A 17,771-nucleotide genomic window follows, 5' to 3' on the forward strand; every position below is an offset into this window, starting at 1 on the left:
TGAGTTATGATTCCAAAATGTTCAAGTGCTTTTTATAGGACCATTTATTAATGACAACTTTAGGATTTCGAGAGTAACGGTAACTTAATTAAAACTAGTGAGAACAGTAAAAACTTAAACTTAACTATTTTTTTTACAATTTGAGATTACTATTACTAAAAGTATTTTGGAGGATGAGGAAGAGGGCAAATAATAATAGTAGTAGTAGTAGTAGTAATAATAATAATAATAATAATAATAAATTATTATAAGGCTGCCTCTGATCCCTCCGTGGCCACGTCATAAGTTAGTCCCCCGCCCCCATGTCACGCCACAACGGGACGTCAGGGGGAGATGCCGCGGGGCGCAGGGCCCAAGGCCCACACCCCCATCACCAGGACACTCCCCACATCCTGTGTTGGTTTTTATTTTTATTTTATTTTGTATTCTTCCTTGATGCATTCATTGTTAAACTCCTAATAGATGTGTATGTATCTCAGCTAATATGTGATGCAAAAAAAAAAAAAAAAAAAAAAAACAGCCCAAGGCAAGAAATCCAGGGTGAACGAGTGCGGGGAGATGGCGGGAAGGTACAGGCCCCAGGCCCCACACCACACCCACCCACAACTAATCTCCACTGCACCGGATATGGACTGGGATGCCACGGCCTACTGGGGTCCCCAAGCAGAGGAAAAAATAAAAAATAAAAATAAATAAATGATAATAAAAAATGTTTATCAATTAATTATTCTTTATATGTATTTAACTAGCTTCAATATTAATCAGTGTTAAGGTAATAACGACCTAAATATAATGGCCTGAAGACAAAAGTATCTTCATATATCATGGAAATATTACACAGTTATTAGCTTCTTTCTTTCGATGTTAAAATCATCAATCGTACATTGTTGTTATTTTTGGTGTGAAACATCTTTCAGATCGATTGATATATTGATAATCGAAACGCTCATGTGGAGTCTGACGTGAACGATGTAAATTTTCACACTTATTTGATTACTATGGACAAATCTAATATATTTATTTCAGTCTATAACAAATGCGTCTGGTGTTTTTCCACGGCTGTCTAGAAGGTAACCCCCTTCGGCAGCCGAAGTCTCGCGAGAGTCTCATTCGTTGTTACTAAGGTTAGGTTTAGGGTTATATATATAGTTGTAGGGTTAAGGTTAGGGTTAGGTTTAGGGGTAGGGTTTCTGTAGGACTTTAAATAAACTCAAAAAACACAATGTGTGAACGTTCAATACGGCTCTCGCGAGACTTTATGTAACTGTGTGGTTACCTTCTAGACACGACCTTTTTCCAAGGTGCGCAGAATTAGAAAGTGAAAGTAAATGATGTGAAAATACCAGCGCGTTTATTCTCTGAGATTGGTTTTAATCTTTCAGATATTACTGTATTACAGTATTTAATGTGTTACGGCTGAGTTCATCCACATTAAACAGGATATTTGAATTGATGGGGGACATCTCTTTGTCTGCAGTGAGTTTGTTTACTGAATAAATCTGATCGTTTATATCTCTTATAGCAGATGTGTTTCTGGAAAAATCCCACATAATTCTTGTTATTTGAGTCTGTTGTTATTTTCACAGGTATGATATCGGTTATAATTGTCGGGTTTCTGCTGATTCTCCTCATAGAAGCTTCTGGTAAGAATAAACATCACAGAAACACGTTTGTCTGGATTTTATGAGTAACTAAATATAGAATTAAAGCATTATTATGATATAAATATTTATAGAATAACTGAAATATGTCTACTTTGTGTTTACAATTGTTGCACCAGATAATTTATGGATTATGTTTTCCATATATATATATATTGTAATGTTGGACATTTGTAATGTGACACACCTACAATAAACTATTACAGGATCATAAATTTCAGGTCTAAAGTGCAAATAATATAATTACCATAATTCACAATGGAGTATTCAATCCAAAGTGTTTGTAACGTGTAGAAATATCATGTTTAGAATCAGTATATGAGTAGTGATATGACTCATGTACAGTAGTGAAATACAGTTGAAGTCAGAAGTTCACATACACCTTAGCCAAATACATTTAAACTCAGTTTTTCACAATTTCTGACATTTAATCGTAGAAAACATTCCCTGTCTTAGGTCAGTTAGGATCACTACTTTATTTTAAGAATGTGAAATGTCAGAATAATTGTAGAGAGAATGATTTATTTCAGCTTTTATTTCTTTCATCACATTCCCAGTGGGTCAGAAGTTTACATACACTTTGTTAGTATTTGGTAGCATTGCCTTTAAATTGTTTAACTTGGGTCAAATGTTTTGGGTATCCTTCCACAAGCTTCTCACAATAAGTTGCTGGAATTTTGTCCCATTCTTCCAGACAGAACTGGTGTAACTGAGTCAGGTTTGTAGGCCTCCTTGCTCGCACACGCTTTTTCAGTTCCGCCCACACATTTTCTATCGGATTGAGGTCAGGGCTTTGTGATGGCCACTCCAATACCTTGACTTTGTTGTCTTTAAGCCATTTTGCCACAACTTTGGAGGTATGCTTGGGGTCATTGTCCATTTGAAAGATCCATTTGTGACCGAGCTTTAACTTCCTGGCTGATGTCTTGAGATGTTGCTTCAATATATCCACATAATTTCCCTTCCTCATGATGCCATCTATTTTGTGAAGTTCACCAGTACCTCCTGCAGCAAAGCACCCCCACAACATGATGCTGCCACCCCCATGCTTCACGGTTGGGATGGTGTTCTTCAGCTTGCAAACCTCACCCTTTTTCCTCCAAACATAACGAAGATCATTATGGCCAAACAGTTCCATTTTTGTTTCATCAGACCAGAGGACATTTATCTAAAAAGTAAGATCTTTGTCCCCATGTGCACTTGCAAACTGTATTCTGGCTTTTTGTGGCAGTTTTGGAGCAGTGGCTTCATCCTTGCTGAGCAGTCTTTCAGGTTATGTCGATATAGGACTCGTTTTACTGTGGATATAGATACTTGTCTACCTGTTTCCTCCAGCATCTTCACAAGGTCCTTTGCTGTTGTTCTGGGATTGATTTGCACTTTTCGCACCAAACTACGTTCATCTCTAGGAGACAGAATGCATCTCCTTCCTGAGCAGTATGATGACTGTGTGGTCCCATGGTGTTTATACTTGCGTACTATTGTTTGTACAGATGAACGTGGTACCTTTGGGTGTTTGGAAATTGCTCCCAAGGATGAACCAGACTTGTGGAGAGCCACAATTTTTTTTCTGAGGTCTTGGCTGATTTCTTTTGATTTTCCCATGATGTCAAGCAAAGAGGCACTGAGTTTGAAGGTAGGCCTTAAAATATATCCACAGGTACACCTCCAATTCAGTACACCTCCTATCAGAAGCTAATTGGCTAATTGTCTAAAGGCTTGACATCATTTTCTGGAATTTTTCAAGCTGCTTAAAGGTACAGTTAACTTAGTGTATGTAAACTTCTGACCCACTGGAATTGTGATATAGTCAATTAAAAGTAAAAAATTAACCATCCCATGCACAAAGTAGATGCCAAAACTATAGTTTAAATCTATGGAGTGGTTAAAAATTAGTCCCCTTTTCTCCCCAATTTGGAATGCCCAATTCCCAATGCACTCTAAGTCCTCGTGGTGATGTAGTGACTCGCCTCAATCCGGGTGGCGGAGGACGAATCTCAGTTGCCTCCGCGTCCAAGACTGTCAATCCGTGCATCTTATCACGTGGCTTGTTGAGCGTTCTACCACGGAGACATAACGCGTGTGGAGGCTTCACGCTATTCTCCGCGGCATCCACACACAACTCACCACGCGCCCCACCGAGAGCGAACCACGTTATAGCGACCACGAGGAGTTTAACCCAATGTGACACTACCCACCCTAGCAACCGGATCAATTGGTTGCTTAGGAAGCCTGACTGGAGTCACTCAGCACGCCCTGGATTTGAACCTGCGACTCCAGGTGTGGTAGTCAGCATCTTTATTTGCTGAGCTACCCAGACCCCCAAAAAATGTGTTTTAATGGCTTCAACCTAAGTGTATGTAAACTTGTGACTTCAACTGTATATTAAGACTGATACAGAATATATAATTTAATCTGTCTCTCTGTCAGTGTCGTTGGTTGTTGTGGTACCTGAAGATGAGATAGCGGGTCAGGTGGGATCTACAGTCACTCTCCCCTGCTGGATCTCTCCTCCTCAGAATGCTGAAGGTCTGGAGATTCGCTGGTATCGTCCAGAACACTTCAACACTCCTGTTCTCTTCTATCGTGATGGGAAGATCCAGGACATCCAGGAGGAACATTACAGGAACCGGAGTTCTCTGGGCCCGCGCTCAGCACAGTCTGGAGGACTGAAGGATGGAGATGTTTCTCTGCGGCTGGACAAACTTACAGCTCAGGATGAAGGTGTTTTTCACTGTTATGTGAGCGGAGAAAAGTCATACGACAGCCAAATTGTATCTCTCCACGTTACTGGTGAGTCAGCGCAAGATATTTTCAGGATTCAGGATATTTCAGGATATTTGTTAGTAAATTGTTCACCCAAAAATTATAATTTAATCACCCTCATGTCGGTCCAAACATGTACAACTTTCTCTCTTCTGGAACACAAATTGAATCTTTATTTAGAAGAATATTGATAAAAGTGTCATCATATTAGTCGATATAACTGGTGCACCATATTGAAAGTCTGAATCCTGACAGGTTTGACGTCAATAACGTTACTCGTGATAACTAATTATGTTTAACATCATTACGTCAAATAGGAGTAGAGGATAAAGTGTTTAAAAAACGGTATACCGGTAGAAAAGTGTCAACAGGTACTAATTTTCGAGTATCGTCTATATCGCGGTTATGCAAACGCTGCCGCATGGTACAAAATGCACGTTCCAATCAGAGGTTGTGCTACAAATAATGACAGATCAAAGCTGTAAAATGTCCGTCATCTTTTGCATTATTTTTGCATGTAAACATGCTTTTTCTCAGTCACTTGGTGCAATTTCGTTCGTTTAAATGAAAACTGATGCACTAGTTTCATTTCATGACTCTTAAATTCTTTTCTTTCTTTTTATATCTGTCAAAATGATGTTAAAATATTTATACATTTAATTAATAGTACTGCTGTCAGTTGATAATTTTTTTTAATTGCAATAAATCGCATTAAATTTGTGCTGAAATTCAACTCTAAATATACTTATTTTCCTCTGAAAATGCATTTATTTACTTCTTAGTAAAGAAAAAAAAAACAATTTGTACTAATATAATTCTTTATTAACATTTTCCAAACAAAGCCTTCCACAGTATAAAGATAGAAATGCACTAAAATAGCACCAATTCAAGTAACATTACGTTTGCATATTTGCTGCAATAGACATTAAATCTCTTACACTCTTATCCTCCACAATAATAATCACAATAGACTGTGGCTATCAGCTTTCTATATAATGTAACTAAAAAAGCATAATGTTTTGCTTAGTAAAACAATATTGTGATGATAAAAAAGATGAAAATAAATAAATAAATGAGATCTTTACTGATGAAGTTGCTTCATTGCAATCTACATGACATAAAAATATTTTTTTTAAATGTGAAAGGTCTATTACTTTGGACATTAGACCTATTCTGAATAAAAAAAGGAACTTTTATTATTTAATTTTTTTTTTATTTCATAACAAAATTCCATTCAATTGAATTGAGTAATCCTTAATACAATTAAATAAAAAAAAAAAATCTAAATATTTTAAGTTCTATAAATTTAATTTAGTCAATTTGATACAATTTTGTCATGAAATTGAAATGCGTAAATCTTAAAATATGTTTGAGTGTATGTACAGTATATCGTAAAACAGCATATTTCTTTATTGAAAATGATAGAATATTGTGATATAAATTTTAGCTTATTGTGAATTCCTAGTGTCAAATAGTAAAAAAATATTGTGTTGTTTATTATTAGGAATTATGTTAAGATCAGACCACATTTTATGAATAATTAATGCAGAAATTCTGGTAATTCCAAAGGGTTCACATACTTTTTCTTGCCACTGTATGTGCTCATTTAATAGTTGGACAGGCTCCTGAACACTAATTTTTTCTTTTTTGTAACCTCATCGATTCATTCCTAACGGCCGGTCATTTCTGACCGGGAACACAGCAGGTGTGTGTGTGTGTGCACATGTTAGAGCACACACACACACATTCACCCACACACCCCAACATGCCCTTTGGATTCCCATGCATCTCTGAACCTTTGTTGCATTGATAAAATGTCCAATTTTTATTTCCAATGGCCAGCCATTTTTGACCGGGTAAACAACAGGTGTAACAAAGTGAATTGAAACCAATAAAATTTAAAGAATGCAAGAAAGAATGCAAATGCAAGATGCAAGATGGCGCCGAGTATGGCTGCTGCGCTGCGAGCTCTGACCCAATATTGCAGTTTTTTGTTTGTTTTGTCTACAATTCTTATGTTTTTTGTCTTGGATGTTGTCTGCCTTATTGACTACGATAGACAAACACTTTTGGACATTGGTTCTGCAATAGCACACTGAAAACTGGACTTTAAATACCTTAATGCCGACCCGCTGTTTACAAACACGACAGCGGAGCCCTTTGTCTGGGCAGCCCGGCCGCAGAAACGCAGCCGGAAAAGGGGAAGGAGAGCTGGCATTCTCACCAGAATAAGATGTCACACAAATCGACCCCCGCTACCCAGCATTATACTCGCAAATGTTCAGTCTCTAGACATCTGAGAGCGCGGATCTCTTTAAAACAAGAGACGAGGGACTGCTGCATTATCTGCCTTACGGACACTTGGATGTCTGCTGAGATTCCAGACTCAGCCATTGAACCCGTGGGGTTCTCCGTGCACCGAGCGGACAGAGTGAAATACCTCTCAGGTAAAAGCAGAGGTGGTGGTGTATGTTTTATGATCAACAAATCCTGGTGTGATCAGAGGAACGTACATTCTATCAAGTCTTTCTGCTCTTCTGATAGGAATTTCTCATACTTCTGTGTCGACCATTCTAGCTACCGAGGGAATTCACAGCGGTCATTATCACAGCTGTGTACATCCCGCCACAAGCCGACACAGACCGGGCACTCAAGGAACTGTATGGGAGTATAAGTGAGCAGGAAACCGCACACCCTGAGGCCACGTTCATTGTGACCAGGGACTTTAACAAAGCCAACTTCAAGTCAATAGCACCAAAATACTACAAACACATCAGTTTCAACACACAAGGGGACCGGGTTTTGGACCATTGCTACTCAAATCCCTCCCCCGCCCACCATTTGGCAAATCGGACCACTCTTCTGTTCTGCTTCTGCCCGCTTACAGGCAGAAACTGAAACAGGAAGGACCCGCTCTCAGAACAGTCCAGTGCTGGTCGGACCAATCAGATTCTACGCTATGGGACTGTTTTGATCACGTGGACTGGGAGATGTCCCGGTCCGCCTCTGAAGATGACATCGAGGTCTACGCTGATACCGTAACATGTTTCATCAGGCAGTCCATAGATTATGTATTGCCAACCAAAACAATACAGAGCTACCCAAACCAGAAACTGTGGATTAATAGCGATGTTCATGTGGCGCTTAATGCGCGGACCTCCGCTTTTAATTCCGGGAATGCAGAGGAGCATAAACAAGCCAGTTATGCCCTCCGCAAAACTATCAAAGCAGCCAAACGCCAGTACAGGGACAAGATTGTAGGACAGTTCAACACCACAAACTCTAGAAGCATGTGGCAGGGAATTAATATCATCACAGACTTTAAAGGGAATAAAAACTCCACCTTGAACACCGCTGCCTCTCTCCCGGATGAGCTAAATACTTTTTATGCTCGTTTTGAGGGAAATAACACTGCCCTCGCGGAGAGAGCCCTCATGGCCAAAGCTACAGAGGTTAGTTCACTCTCCGTCTCTGTAGCGGACAGTTGAATATCCGTAAAGCCGCGAGTCCAGACGGCATTCCGGGCCGTGTCATCAGAGCGTGCGCGAACCAACTGGCTGGTGTTTTTACAGACATTTTCAACCTTTCCCTCTCTTTGTCTGTGGTCCCCACATGCTTTAAAATGTCCACCATTGTGCCTGTTCCAAAGCAATCCAAAATCACTTGCTTAAATGACTGGCGTCCTGTTGCTCTGACCCCCATCATCAGCAAATGCTTTGAGAGACTAATCAAGATTACATCTGCTCTGTGCTGCCTCCATCACTAGACTCATTGCAGTTTGCTTACCGCAACAACCGCTCCACTGATGATGCCATTGCATCTACAATACACACTGCTCTCTCCCACCTGGAAAAAAAGAACACTTATGTGAGAATGTTGTTTGTAGACTACAGCTCAGCATTCAACACCATAGTGCCCTCCAAGCTAGATGAGAAACTCCGGGCTCTGGGCTTAAATAGCTCGTTGTGCAGCTGAATACAGTGTATTTGTATTGTATAAAGTCTTCTTATTTTGTGTATACTATATATTGTATATTATTAGTTGTATATTGTGTTGTGTAACAGATGTGTAAACTGTGTTATGTGTAAATCAGATGTTTATTGTAATTGTCATGCTATGTTGCTTTGAACCGCACCCAAGACTTTCACCCACTGTTGCACTTGTGTATATGGTTGAGTGACAATAAAGGGATTTGATTTCATTTGAAAATGGTCCAAATTTGTTTGTGTTTTTAGATACCATATTTGAACAAAGTCAAGAAATTTTGTTTTAATTGGTTTAAGTAAAAACAAAAAAATGTCATCTGGGTCAAAATGACTGGAACACAACATAAGGGTTAAGAACCTGGAAAGAACTGAAAACCTATTTAGAACAGAACTTTATAGTCATTGGATTTGTGTGTTTAAAAGACATCTGACAGACCTCTGGTTCTCTTTTGGTCGACGCATTCGTCATCTCACTATGGGGACACCATCCATGAAGCCCTATGTAATCACACCTAACAGGCTGCTGGCCAGTGCCCAAAATGGCATCCTACATCTCTTCATTCGCAGCATCCACTGCGAGCCCTTATCAGTGCACTTGCTGTTTATAGATTTGGCTGGATTCAACTGTCTAAAGACTGAGTTATCACTCATTTTAGGATGTCGAGCCCAGTAAACTAAGTCATATTGAGAAATGAAACGCTTTACTAAGCCAAAAAATGGCTTCCCCTAAGCCTGGCAAAACCAAGCTGCCGTCTCGCCCTTGCCCAGGAGCTTGCGGATTTTCGGCCACAGATCTGCACGTTTAGTGTTCAGCTTGCCTGGGCATTGAGCATGCCAGGGCAGCACTGTCTCTTGTAGAGATTGAAGTAAATTCTCTCCAGGAGTACTGCGCAGGAGAGCGCTGATCCTCCAGGATGTCTGTCGAGATCCTTTACAGGGAGATGACATGACTACATCCGCCGAAGCAATGGGAACCTCACCTCCGAGGCGGAGTTTGGCCGACCAGCTCTAGAGCTCTAGACTGCAAGCATTTTGTGACCATTTTTCCTAAGAGTGCGATTAAACTTTGCAAGAGGTTGCACTGGTGCGATAACAAAGTTGGCCGACTCTCTGATTGTGTGCTGTCGTTTTTGTTGCGTATGAGATATATCAAATGGCAAACGTTCAAAACGTGAAAGGAAACAGCTCTAACCGGATAGGTCAAGGCTCAATGGACAGATTACGAAATGTGCATTTACTTGTGGACCGGTCTCGAGCGCTCAGCCATGCATATCATCATAAACAGCGTCGCGAGAAGCATGGGCTGGGTCGTGGATTCGGCATTGATTATTTGCTCAAAACCTCTATAAAATCCCTTAATGTGTTGATGATTAAACTAGTTTAAAATCTTATTAAATGGCCCCAACATTCTAAACAGCATTGAAAAGGAGTAAAGGAGAAATCTGTACCATGAACAGACAGAAACTGTTGCTAAGGCTTTCAAACCACATATCACAGATATTAAAAAATATTTACCATGAACTTATATCAATATATCAGGGTAGTGAGGGAATACAATTTAATTTCAGGATGTGTTTTTCTTATAAACAAATGGCATAATTTGTTTTATGGTTACTGTCCATGTTATCATGGTTTTACTTTTACCTTTGGTTTCTATAATCTTATTGCAAATACCATATCCTGATGAAAAGAAACCATGTGTAGCTCTGTCGCAAGGCAATTATGTCAGAGAGCTATAGACAGAACTTTCGCTCTTTAAATTTCTGTTATAGTAGTTGTGCCATTGGGACTTTTGTTCATGAGGGAGTTTCAGAGATGGGTGAAATCTCTGAAGTTGAATCCCTCCAGACATCTACATGTAAGAGTGTGTGTATCAGCTCACTGTATCAGGGTGCTGCGTGTCTGGCAAACCAGGAGCTTTCTACAGGAAGGGGTGACAATGGGCGTAATATCAGACCGCAAGGTTGTCACCACAGACGCATTCTCTCAGGGCTGGGGGGCAGTCATGGAAGGACACCCAGTGAATGGTATATGGCAGGGGTCTGCAAGAGCAATGCATATAAACTGTCTGGAGCTTCAAGTGGTGTCACTAGTGCTAAAACTTTTTTTTTTTTTCAAACGAGGCTGTCATGTGTTGATCAGATCAGACAACACAACAGTTGTACATAAACAACAAATATAAATAGACAGGAGGGCACTCCCTCAAGAAATTTACATGCCATAGCAGAACGATTGTTGCTATGGAGCAGGAAACATCTGCTATCTCTCAGAGCAACACACATCCCAGGCCAGTTGAATATGGGGGCAGACCTGTTTTCAAGGGGAAATCCTCACCCAGGGGAGTGGAGGTTCCATACGGTAGTGGTGCGAAATATATGGAACAGATATGGCAGGGCTACCGTAGATCTGTTTGCCTCAAAAGAGAATGCACATTTTCCACTGTTCTTCTAACTGAGAGAACGACACCCTGTTAGTGGTGGATGCGCTGGCACCCCATTGGCCAGTGACACTGCTTTACGCATTTCCATCTGTCAGTGTGATTCTCCCCACTCTGTCCAGAGTCACATAACAGAGGGGGATGGTACTTTTAATCACCCCATTATGGGCAGGGAGGCCATGGATAGCGGAAACTGTTCAGCTGCTCTATGTGAGCCGGTGGTGCCTACCCCAGAGCTGGGACCTCCACTGTCTAGCAGGAGGGACGATATTGCATCCACATCCACAAAAATGGAACTTCTGTGTTTGGCCCATGAGAGGTCTGATCTAAGAGCTCTCGGCTTGCCTCAGAATGTGATTTTCACTATTCAAAGCACCAGAGCGTGCTCCACTAGGTCTCTGTACGAGATGAAATGGAAAAGATTTTAAAAAATGGTGTCAGGGAAACCAAATAGTTCCTTTTCTTTCTACAGTTCCAGATATTCTCACTTTTCTTCAGGAGATGCTGGATCAGGGAAGAGCATTCTCCACTATTAAGGTTTACCTGGCGGCATACCTTTCATCTTGTTATTTAGGGTTTAATGAAAAGACAGTGGAATCACATCCTATCATAAGTAGGTCCATGAAAGGCCATTGGAGAAAGCTGATATAAAGATTGTGTTATATAAGGCAACATTACTGCTGGCCTTCACCACAATGAGGCATGTCAGTGAACTGTATACACTCTCAGTTAACCCTGCATGTCTCAGGTTCACACAAAATTTCTCCAAGGTCAAGGTACGCCCCCAACCCGGCGATTGTACCCAAAGTGATTAAACCTGGTTATTTATGCAGAGATGGAAATGCCAGCTTTTTACCCTCCTCCTTTTGCTTTGCCAGAGGAGGAGAATATGCATTTGTTATGTCCCGTTAGGGCATTGCAAGCATATGTGAATAAAACACAAAACATTAGTATCCAAGAATCTCTTTGTGTGCTTTGCAAACCCAGTGTGGGGTAAGGCATTGTCAGAACAACGACTTTCTCACTGGATAGTAGAAGTCATTCAATTGGCTTACTCAGTGAAGGGACAGTCATTATCATGGGGCATGAGAGCCCATTCCACAAGGGGAATGGCTGCTTCTTGGGCCCTATTTAAAGGAATCTCCATGGAGGATGTCTGTGTGGCAGCCGATTGGGCCTCCCCTCACACATTTGTGAGGTTCTATAAACTTGAAAAATGATTTATTTTTCTCCCAATCGTGCATGATTGGGAGAAAAATAAATAATACATATTGTATGCCTGCTCTGATGACTGAATATATGGGTGTTTTTATATCCCCAAGTGAGATGCCAATCGTGTCGACTGAAAGAGAACTTTGGGTTATGGTTGTAACCATGGTTCTCTGACGGAGATGAGTGAGACATCTCACCAGAGGGCCTGATATTCATCAGCTCGGAAGAGCTGTAACGTATGCCATTTTGGGCCAGTGCTACTGATTATATAGGGAAGGAGTGGGGTTTCACTTTTGCACTGTCCAGCAGCCTGTTAGGCGTGATTACATAGGTCTTCATGGATGACCACGCAAGAGGCATGTCCCCATAGTGAGATGTCTCACTCATCTCCCTCAGAGAACCATGGTTACAACTGAACCCAAAATTCTCCTCTCTCAGCATTAGGATCCACTCCTGTCCTGATTCCAAAGCCTGTATCTGAAGATAAGGTGAACATGAGCTGTAGATCCAGTGGCTGGTTTCCAGAGCCAAACGTCAGGTGGATGTCAGATGACAGAAGACTTCTCTCTCCTGGACAAGTGTCTGTCAGTCATGCAGCAGATGGGATGTTCTCTGTCCAGAGCTGGACGATCGTCTCTCCCTCTGATACTCAACTCATCTCCTGTTTACTGGCACTCAACACTGGACAACACAGAGAAGGACGGATTGACATCACTGACATCATCTCTTTAGGTTACACAACATCACCAGGTTTCATCTGCATGAATGAGAGTAAAGTTGCTGTTTAAGCTGTTACGTTCCCATCTGAGGACAGAATATGAGTGGGAATCAGCAGGGATCAATACATAATTATATTGATATCTGAGTTGTAATATGAATGTGAAAAATGTTACAAAAAATATTGATTCTTGAAGGTGCTTAAACTCGTCTGTTTTTCTCTTTCAGAGGTCACATCCGGTCCATGGAAGGCACTTTTTATCATCTTTCTCATTTGTGCTCTGTTGGGTTTGGCTGCTTTTATCGTATACAAATACAGAGAGAAATTAACAGGTAGGGTCTGATTGAAAGATTTGAAAAGATTTTAGAGACTTCACAAAACAATTCATTACATAATCAATACCTCATGTGCTAATAGTTCTTTTTAATCTTTTGAGCAGTGAAGAAGCCATCTGAACAACGTAAGTTATCAACACTCACACACGTCAAAAAAAGTTTATAAAAAAGTACATATTGACTGATATATTTCAAACTGGAAACATTATGAAAAGTTTGGAAGAGCATTTTGAGAATTCATAATGACACTGTCATATGTAATGGTCTTTTATTTTAGTTTGTGAGGATGGAGCTATGGGGAATATGAGAGAAGAAAATGGTATGATGAAACTTCAAGTTGTTTGTTCTTTGAAATAATTTGATAAGAAACTGTTAAATATTTAAGAGTATAATGTTGGAGAAACCCAAACTGTATAAAAGAAAAAATGAAGAGACACAGAAAAGCTTGTGGTAACACACTTTTAAGAAAGTAAATGTAGTGGTGAACATTGATTCATCAGTACATTCCGGATATTTGATAAGATCATTTCCAAATGGTCCAGTAATTATTGATAACACAGTACTGTATATATAATTTCTTGTAAATGTTTACTGGGATCATAATGTGAATATAATCAAATGTACAACTTCAATATGGGAAACTCGACCATAAAGAACATTTTTATAGTTGAATAATTTTCTTTGTTGATGTTTCAGCAGAAAAACAGACACTTCCACTGTCAGATAATAACACACTTTACTGGTATATTAAACTAATTTTAGTTACATTGAGAACTGTAGATCCCATTAATATTAACACTATTTTTCTCTAAAAACATTTTCATTTCAGTTGTGTTGAAAATCAATATGGAAGAACTGAGAAAAGATGCAGGTGTGATATTTCTGTTAATATACTGTATATATTTAATCACACAAATGAGTTTCAGATGAAGAATGATTGTTGTTTTACATGTATTTATTTTTCCTCACAGTTAATATCACTCTCGACCGTGAGACAGCTCATCCAGGTCTGACGATTAATAAAGATCTCAAAATAGTGAGAGATGCTTCAGGATATGTGCAGAAGAACGAGGGATTTCCATATGAATTATGTGTATGTGGAGCACAAAAATTCAGTTCTGGTCGTCATTATTGGGAGGTTGAGTTGGTACAAAACAATGTTTCTCCCAAAGATTACTGGTTAATTGGTGTGCAGAAAGATGGTAATTTTTCAGACAAAAGTCGTTTAACTCCATCAGATGGTTTCTGGTTCTTGTGTTCAGATGGTGCAAATGGTTTTCACACTAACACTGATCCACAGATAACTCTGTCACTGTCCTCCAGACCTGAGCGATTGGGTGTTCTGTTAGATTATGACAACGCTCGACTGTCTTTTTACAACGCTAAACACTGTCAACATCTCCTGACCATCAACACCAAATTCTCTGGAGTACTTGTTCCTCTATTTAATCCAGGTGTAGGAGATAAGAACAGTCTTAAAATACTGGATGTTTCAGTCGAATCACCTGATTCTAGTCAGCCATTACTGGGTAATTACTCAGAAGCTTAACTGAATCCACTCACTAATTCTTGAGTACAAAACAAGCTACAAGTAGAGACTACACTCAATATTTCAATATTTATATTGTATGGGATATTTCTTGATATTTGCTCTGATAGGGCTATGGGAAACAGGAAGTAAATCACAATCACATGAACAATGGTGAGTGTGGCACGGAGGTTTTCTTTTTTTTCTAAATATTTAATTTCTACTCCATTGACGGTTAGGTATAGGGTTGGGGTTTGGGCACCATTGGGTTACCTTTACTGGTAAATGTACTTTATCACATGTGATATTCACACATGCAACGAATTTCTGTGTTTTTTGTGTTTTGCTAGTACCATTCACACATCCGCACCTAATGCCGTTACACTCTGTGACATCATTTATTGGAAATGTTGGCTTCTTGTTTGAAAACGTGAAGCGTAGTATTTCGTATCTGAATTCTGAACATGTGTGGTCGGTAATGTTGGAGATGTTTTCAGTTTTTGGGCAAATGTTTACATTTATGCAGTTGCTCGAGACTCAACAACATCATATATGATGACTTTAAATAAGAGAACAAAATTCTGTCGCTAGCATCCGAAGGCGAGACGTACGGTGAACATATATCGCTATAAAGAGGTCTGTGCCTTCCCGAAGGAGACTGGCGAGCTTTCGGGAGATTTCTTCATCCACTCGGCTTGTACATGAGTGTCTATAAAATACAATTAAGCGCAATTATTTTCATCAAATCGTATTTGTAACGCAAGTAAGAACAGAAATAGTTCATCACTTCATAACAGGAAAATGTGATTGTGATTATTGTGATGGGTCACATCAACACTGCTCAGTAGCACCTCTATATGTGCTTTGCAGTGACACTGAATGGATTTCAAAAACAGAAAAATGTGAATAATTTAGTTTAATATTTCATATACATCACTGTTCCATTATAAGTGCTCTTGGTGAGTGAAATAGCCTATCCTTTATTTACATGTACAGTCTAATCATGCATACCATAGAGCACAAATTATGATTAAAATGTGCATAATATTAAACGTACAATAGTTCAATTAACATCTAGACTTTTTTATTATCATTACAGCAATGCGGCCCGCGGCACCTTATTTTTCTGAATTTGACCCACAACCGAAAACATTTTGACACCCCTGGGGCAGGTAATAATATACACAGTTAAAATCACTTTTGGTGCCAATCTGTGTATATTTCACCCCGAAACAGGAACTCACATGTACATAGTGTATCCTCTGATCTGTAGAGTGGCTTTTTCTGTCTAAAAGACGTCATTTTGTATTCAGTTTTAATCATTTTAATTATATTTAGTATCTTTTCAGTGATAATCTCAAATAAACATCCATACGCCTCTCTCTCTCTCCATACAGATATTTATGTATGATTATATCTACACATCGGCACTGAATAGTGTGTCATGCAATATTCCAATGAAAATTATTTGAAGCAAATGCATGTAAACGTTTTTCTAATTCCATACATGCAGATTTTAAGCTCATATTAATTTTCAAAAAACATTTTCAAGTTAAAAAATATTTTTTATAAATATTATGATTTTTTTAGTCCAAAATGTAAAGAATTTTTCACAGGGTTACACCACGTGACTTAAAATATGTCAGAATAAATATCAGATGTTTTTTAAAACTTCACGCTCAGTCTTGAGGGTCTAAAGGTGTTGTGCTCTGTTTTATGGTTTTTATGGTCAACATAAACAACAAAACAACTACCTACATGTTGGTTACACCACGACTTTGATTCGGTGGACAAAAGCATTTTAAAAAATATTAATCATTTCAATTGTTTCATTGCTACTTTTGAAATCGTGCATTACCTTCAGTGGCGCAAGTTTCATGTGAGCAAACGCCGACATGTTGTTTTCAGAAAACCAGCATCTTTTCGCAGTGGAGAGAGAGCTTGTATGCTTACGGTTGCCAGATTGTGTGACTAAAGTGTCACCCTGGCAGAATATTTCCAAAATGTCAAGATTTGATTGGAGGATTTCACCTATAGAAATCTGGCAACCTCACACGTCAAACTCAAATTTTGACCTGTTAATCGCAGTTACTTCTCAAATGTAGAGAATTAAATATTTTACTTGTATGATTAGTTCTAAGTAATACATGACACAGTTGATCTAAAGGGGATGGTGGGTTTACAAGGGGGATGCTTTTTGGTATTTCTTGCAACAAGCGGGATAGCATCCCCTCGCATCCCCCCTCAGCTCGAGCCCTGATTTGTTTTCATGGAAATGTATATAAAAAATGTCATACTCCCTGAAGGATATTAATGAAGTTAATGTTGTGAGATATCTCATCAGTGTCTGTGACAGCTCTAGACTCTGTAAACAACAAACAAAAATGTGTCCACGGACAATGACGCTTTCTACCTGTCAATCATTCTGAACGTTCTCATAGTATTGTAGTTGCAGTGAATTATTGAGGCTTAATGCCATTTTTATGCCATGTTGTTTATAACAGTTGTCAGTTGAGGGCGCTATTTTACTGCTGTTGTTTTTAACAACCGTTTCTGCATGATGTCGGTCTCAATAAAGATAATTTGGTATCTTTGGAGGGCGGGGTGTTGGAAAGAGGAGGTGTGGCTAATTCAACAGCTCAGTCTTGTGGAAGTAGAACAGTTAAAATCACTTACAGCACCTTTAAAGTTGTGTCTTTGTAATTACTGATAATTAAGTGACGTTAAGGTCGATGGTAGTATTTATTATAATACTTCCCTTCTTGAAAAACCACTTGTCAGTGGTGTTACTGGATCTTATTTCTTTCTGACAAAAGAGATGCCAGTCAATGGATAATATGCTTATTTTTTAATTCTACAATAAAATCTTCAACCATAATGTGACCTTGAATTGAATGAGAAAGAAGAGAAAATTATTAATATAGAATGAATATTTTTCTTTGTAATTGAGTTTCATTTTTGAATATGTTTTAAATGTAAGTTCATGTTATATATGAAATGTGTAACTAAAACTTGTTCTCTTTGACCTTTGGACAACATAATGTACATTGTGTGTTGGACAAATGCAAATTCATGTTTTTATTTGTATACATTTATGTTTATTATTCTTCTTCTTATTATTATTAAAA

At 39.0% G+C, this 17,771-nt stretch overlaps 1 protein-coding gene across 1 annotated transcript; it reads left to right on the top strand.

Annotated features, from left to right (window-relative positions):
- Positions 1-1,309: 1,309 nt before the first annotated feature.
- LOC127410608 (butyrophilin subfamily 1 member A1-like) lies at positions 1,310-14,679 on the top strand. Its single transcript, XM_051645756.1, has 9 exons — positions 1,310-1,476; positions 1,587-1,643; positions 4,092-4,454; positions 12,501-12,794; positions 13,008-13,112; positions 13,220-13,240; positions 13,393-13,434; positions 13,945-13,986; positions 14,087-14,679. Exons 2-9 carry the CDS (start codon positions 1,589-1,591, stop codon positions 14,662-14,664), a joined length of 1,500 nt encoding a protein of 499 aa, XP_051501716.1. The 5' UTR covers positions 1,310-1,476; positions 1,587-1,588; the 3' UTR covers positions 14,665-14,679.
- Positions 14,680-17,771: the final 3,092 nt, after the last annotated feature.

The sequence above is a fragment of the Myxocyprinus asiaticus genome, chromosome 2 (assembly GCF_019703515.2).
Source record: "Myxocyprinus asiaticus isolate MX2 ecotype Aquarium Trade chromosome 2, UBuf_Myxa_2, whole genome shotgun sequence".
In the NCBI taxonomy this organism is placed as follows: Eukaryota; Metazoa; Chordata; class Actinopteri; order Cypriniformes; family Catostomidae; genus Myxocyprinus; species Myxocyprinus asiaticus.